The sequence below is a fragment of the Symphalangus syndactylus genome, chromosome 2, assembly GCF_028878055.3.
Source record: "Symphalangus syndactylus isolate Jambi chromosome 2, NHGRI_mSymSyn1-v2.1_pri, whole genome shotgun sequence".
Classification (NCBI taxonomy): Eukaryota; Metazoa; Chordata; class Mammalia; order Primates; family Hylobatidae; genus Symphalangus; species Symphalangus syndactylus.
In genome coordinates, this window is record NC_072424.2 from 143,140,844 (window position 1) to 143,146,854 (window position 6,011).

The 6,011-nt window shown below is 50.4% G+C and overlaps 1 protein-coding gene across 2 annotated transcripts in view; it reads right to left on the bottom strand.

Moving 5' to 3' along the window:
• Window positions 1–6,011, bottom strand: part of PDE10A (phosphodiesterase 10A) — a 667,471-nt gene that overhangs the window by 335,562 nt on the left and 325,898 nt on the right. Inside the window, exon 1 of one of the 2 annotated variants that reach the window (XM_055269326.2) lies at window positions 107–962. The exons of the other annotated variant lie outside the window; for it this stretch is intronic. Coding sequence (XP_055125301.2) covers window positions 107–962 — 856 coding nt within the window. Of the gene's footprint in view, window positions 1–106; window positions 963–6,011 lie in introns of those variants that run through there. 2 annotated transcript variants of the gene reach the window in all.

Genomic DNA, 6,011 nt, shown 5'->3' on the forward strand with positions numbered 1-6,011 from the left:
CACCTCGCTCGACACCCGCTTCCCACCCAGCAGTCTAAGCCCCCCACCTGCCCCCAGGGGATGAGGAGCCGCCCCACCTCCGGGGAACGGGGAGCAGGCCACTTACTGGGGCTCAGGAAGCACTCGGTCAGCCTTCGGAAGCAGCTCGCATTATTAGAAGGTCCATCTTCCATGTCGGAGCCGAAGAGCAGCGCGGCCGCGGCGGCTAGGGCGAAGCTGGCGCCCTGGGGACGCCGCGGAGTTTGGCCGCCGCCGCCTGGGCCGGCGCCGGGGAAGCCGGGGGAGCCCGCGCGGCGGGCGGCCTGGCCAAGGGGGAGCCGGGGCGGCGGCGGCGGCGGCCGGGGACCGGCACGGGCTGGGAGCAGCAAGCCCTGGAGCGCAGGCGAGAGGAAGAGCCGCCGCCGCCCGCCGCCGCTGCCACCGCCGCCGCGGTGACTACTGCTGGTGGGGACGCTCAAGGGAGCTGCCTCTTGTCCTCCTCCTCCTCCTCCGCCAGCATCGCCGCCTCCTCCCGCCGCCGCCGCCGCTGCGCCCTCCCTTCCTGGGAGACGCACGGGGAGGTGAAAGGCAGATGAGGAGGGGAGAAAAGAGGGAGGGGGCGGCGGCCAGAAGTAAAAGGAAGATGGAGAGGAGGAGGGGACCCGGGAGGAGAAGGCGAGCGCCAAGGGAGCGCGGGCCGCGACCCAGCCGCAGCCGCCGCCGCGCGCAGAGAGGGCGCCGGGGCCCCCAGCGGGGCTGGGGCGGCCTGCGGAGGAGGGGGGCGGGCGCGGGGGCGCGGCGCGCTCCGCCCGGCCACGGCCAGGCCACTCGGGGGCCGGGCCCGGGCCCGCCGCACTCCCCCCGCCGGCCGCACTGCTCCGGGGTTCCGGGCGGAGTTTGCCGGGGCCGCAGCCCGGCTCGTCCCCGGCCGCTGGCAGGGGACCCTGGGGGCGGGGAGCAAGAGGCTCTTCGGGGCTGGCCATGGTTCCTCCCCGGGCCGCGGAGGGGGCAGGCCGCGGGCGGGAGGGGCGCGGCGGGCCGGCGCTCGGTGGGCTCCGCCCCCGTAGGACCTGCCCACCCCTGCCGGCCGCCCAAACCGCTGCCTGGTCCTCCTCTCCGGTCTTCGGTTTCCCTCCCAGTCTAGTCTTCACATTGTGCTCGGCTTGGGCTGCAGGAGGACCCGGGGCTGGGGGCCAGGCCCCGGCGACGGCGCCAGGCTACCCTCAGGCGCGCACAATCGGCGTCCTCCCGGGCCGGGGCGAGGGACGGCGGAGACCCTCCCTGCAGGCGTGGCGTGGTGTGTGCGCGCTCCGGCGGCTGAGTCTCGGCGGCTGCTCGAAAGCAGCGGAGAAAAGCGCCGCAGTGCCGATGCCCGTGGAGGCGGTGGTGGTGGCGGCGGCAGAAGACGCCCACTGGCGGAGCAGGCGCTCCCCACGCCGCCGCCGCCGCCTTCCGCGCCCACGTAGCGCGCCCCGTGGGACTCGGCCCCTGCGCCAGGCTCCCGCACCCGAGTGATCCGCTGCGCGTCGCCTGCACCCGGGGCCGGGGCGGGCGGACAGAGCAACCGCTGCGTGTCTGCCCTGCTTTGTCACATCTGGGTCCGGTGTTTTGGATTCTAAATCCTGAATCCTGCAGCTGCTCCAGCTGTGCGCTGCTGGGCGAGCCACGTCGGCCTGCCCGTTGCCCGAGCCAGGGAATCCTCCTGGTAGCGGGCTAGCAGCTCCGACCCAGCTGTGCTCAGTCAGAGTTCCCGGGAGAGAGTTCCAACTCGGACCTTTGGTTGGAGTTTAAATCAACTCACAGTGTTTCCCATAAACTAGGGTTTGAAATACGGTTCCTCCCCAGGACTCCCTTTTGGATACTTACTTTAAAACGAACTTCGTGTGCACAAGCCCAGTTTGCCTTGGTTGGGGTTAGAGAACGGAAAGGGCAAACTGTGGCCAAAAATGAGCAAGACTGTGCGATCATTGCCCCAAACCCTGAGACCGCCTTGCCATATGCGGCTCTCTTGGACACCCCCACCCCCTTCCGTAGCCATGAATCCAGGCAGTTGCCACTCAAGGGAAATGAGCCGCCCAATGGGCGCTCAGAACTAGGAGCCGCCAGAAGTTTGGGGAAGTTGGAGCGCAAGAGCTCACACAGATGCACAGGTGTCCGCGTTCGGGCAGGCACGCGCGGCGGGGCCACCATGGCGCGCTGGGTCCGAGGAGGGGCGGTGGCTGTGCTGTCCCACGGTGGCACGGGTTGTCCGGACTGCCTGGACGAGGTCACCTTCCCCGGAGTGGAGCACACGCGCCAAAGCTCAGCTTTCACGAAGGGCAAAACGGTCACCCAAGCGCCAGGCGTGCGCTACGGTGCAGCAACTGGGCTGACCCAGGGCCCTGGGCTCCCGGTGTGCGCCGGTCCCGGGGCCATTTCTCGCCCTCCACGTTTTCTTCTTTCTATCCAGTTTCACCTGTATTTTTATTTTGAAGCGTGCTCCAGATTCCTCACTAGTCAATGCTTTCCCCGACTCCCATCCAAACTCCCCACAATGGAAAATAACACTTTTGTATTTGCACCAAGCTGAGCAGTTGGGATGCGAAGGACGTGCTGGGGCTCCCCTCCCCCAGTAAAGTCCACAGACGTCTCCACGATTGCCGGGCGGATTCTGAGTGTCGCGTGTAACGGGCGTCAGACTTGGCACTCACTAGGTCAGAATCCCTACATTTGTGGAAGAAGAAAATGATTCCTGTGACCCTTACCTTAGGGGTGCTGCCCTTGTTTCTGAATTTTTTTCGGCACAGAAAAAACTACAATGGTTGAGCCAGGCTGCCGGCAGCCTCCCGGCTTGACGCTTCTCCGGCCGTGCAGACTCCACTCCGGTTACTTTGCTGCGAGTCCGGAGTTTGTGCTTTCGCGACTGGACCAGGCAGCAAGGGTCTGAGGGCTGCCCACACATTTAGGGAAGTCGAGTTTCTCCTCAAGTGTTTATTGTGTATTCCTTTACACGCAAAATTGTTTCTCCTTGTCATTTGTTTCTTTATTTGCATTTTGGAGTTCTTAAATCTATTTTTCAGTTCCAAGAAAATATACATTTAACTTGCCTATAAGCCCCCTTGCGGGCGCAGGAGACAGGGTGGGAAACACCAGATATTTGTCCTGGGAGTTCTTATTAAATCAGGAGGCAAACTTCAGAATTTTCATTAACCCTTTCCCAGAATCAACCTCCTGTTTACCTTTCCTCCTTTTCTCCAAGTGCTTGCTGGAAGGGACGTTTTCCTGGACAAATTAAAAATCACAAAGCATAACAACGGAAAAGAAAACAACTTGAGGATGGGGTTTACTGATTAGCTCTGAAATTTTCATACATGATCTCCCTCCTTCATACTGGTGTCCACGTTTGTTACTGTAAGTCTCGGAGGCATTCAGCCACTTTCTTTTCATCATGAACTTTGCTTAGTTGAAGACTTTAATGACAAAGGCGCAGACATACAGGGTCTGTCACTCACCCGTGCTCAGGTGCTGCTGCGCCTGGAGAACGCGCTGCTTGCGGATTCCTTTCCTTCCCTTTGAGTTTCTGTACTGATATATCAGAAGAAGGAGAGGGCTGTGACACTACACTTTTGTTACTCCAAACCTTTTGTGAATAAACGCACCGGCCCATAACGGAGGGAACACTGCATTCTGATAGTTCCCATAAAGGCTGCAATATAGTTACATGACAAAAGGTTATTATACTATAGCGCAATTTCAGCATACTGTCATTATTAGGAGAAGAGGAAGAGCGATGGCAGAAATTCACAATGTTGCAGTGCTCTTGGTAAAATAAACAATTTTCCTTACTTTCAGCTGAGGAAATTCCAAGCCCACGTTGCAAAGAAAAAAAAAATACAAACTAAAAGAATATTAAGAGGGTAGTTAACACCAGGTGCCAAAATAATGATGACCATCATTTTAAAAGAATATAAAACATTTGTCTGTGCCTTTTACCAAGGAAAATGATCAAGAGTTTTGTATCGCCAATGAAACTTTAAATTAGTGGACCTATACAACCATAAGTATATTTAAATTCTCCAAACATTCTTCTATATGTTGTTATTTTTAAATCAAGTTAATTCTATATTACTTTCAGTATTTATGCCTCACATTTATTTATAGAGGAAATACTACCTGCCTGATTGTTACTTAATTTGGATTTTATGTTCTTAAAAACATGCGTCTAGGTACAGCCTAAGAAATTTTTAAATGAGGATTTTCCTTTAAAAAGTATGAAATTTCTTCATGATAATTTAACCATGCACCCATTTTAATAACCTAAGAGCTAGGTTTATAACTAACATGGTTAATATTTTATGACCTTTTTGGTAAACATGCAAATCTGTGTCTTAAACTGATTTTATTTTACAACTGTGGATATTAGTGCTTACAGTTGTAAATTTCACATCATTGATTCTTGAAAACCCTGTTTCCTTTTTTAAATAATAACCTTTCTTTATGAATATATAAAAGCAAAGAAAACTAATGCACGTTCCCTTTACCGTGATTTTAATTTTTGTAACTTATTTAAAATGCATAGCGAAATAAATCATAAGCAAGTGTCTATTGTTCCCAAGCTCAATAAAATCATGTGAGTTTTACATGTCAGACTTTTTCCATTTAATAGCTAGCAAATTAATGTAAATGTCATTCAGGTGTGATGTGTCATATCACACAAACTCTCTCCATTCTAATAGGATACTTTATTTACTACCTAGTGTCATTAAAATGGAGTTCAGCTTCCAGGCATTTATTCACATCCTCCCGACCCCCCACCCCCACAGTCCCTCACTACAAGTTTTTAGTTTGTATTTCCAGGAAACTTCCTTCAATTTTTCTCATCCCCAATTCATCACAGCTCTGTTGTCTAGACTCCTGGAACTTATGTATTTTATCTGCACATATCAACAAGTTGGGGTAAGTCTCTTGTTAAGAAAGTTAACGCACATGTGATTTGCATTGGCAGCTCCATTTTAAACAGCTTGACATCAGGGAGACGCCTCTCCAACTATTCATAACATTTAATGAAGGCCAGCACACAATAGGCACTCAATAATTGCTGGCCTTCCTGTCACCTGAATGCCAGCTGATTACAAATTTCCGTTACTATTGATGTTAACACATCTTGCCCAAAGTAAGGGATAGCTTCTTACAGTGTTGTTACAGTCAAACCTAAAATAAGAGGCCATTATAATTCTGGTTTTAAAAATATTATGAAAGTCAATACTTCATAGGGGACAGCCTTGAAAACAGACCAAGATGATAAAAACAACTTTAGCTGCCACTAATATTCCTAGATCTTCAGTTTCAATTAAATTGTTTTTATTTATTTTTTATTTTTTATTTCCATTGGTTTTTGGGAAACAGGTGGGGGTTGCATGAGTAAGTTCTATGGTGGTGATTTGTGAGATTTTGGTGCACGCATTACCCAAGCAGTCTACCCTGAACCCAATTTGTAGTCTTTTATCCTTCACTCCCTTAAATTATTTTTATTAATTCCAACCAATTAATTGTAAAACAAATTGCAGTTGTATTATCACTTTATGTTATAAAGCAAGTAAAAACCAGTATAGGTTATATCATTATTTATTTAATAAACATCAGAATAGTTTTTAATTTTTAGATTAGAATTAGTTCTAATTTTAAACTGTAATTAAAATTAGTTTTTAATTAGAATATTTTTGATGATATGCAAATGGTTAAAACAATATTTCAAATAGGTGTGAAGATTCCATTCTATCTGAGAAAGGGGTTATGTGTCTTTCTTTTTTTTTTAAAGGCTTCTTTTCAATGGGAGAAACATGCGTTTCTTGATTAAAGTAAGACCCAAGTGGAGATTTTCACTAATCAAAAGAAAAACATCAATTATCTCCTGAAAATAAGCTCTGCATAATGGCTGTATGTAGCCATGAGGATACTGGTGTTAAAAAGTATTGCTGAGATTATATAATCTATACTAAGTTCTTAGGATAACCATGTGAATATTAACTCTATTATATAACACTGCTGTGTTA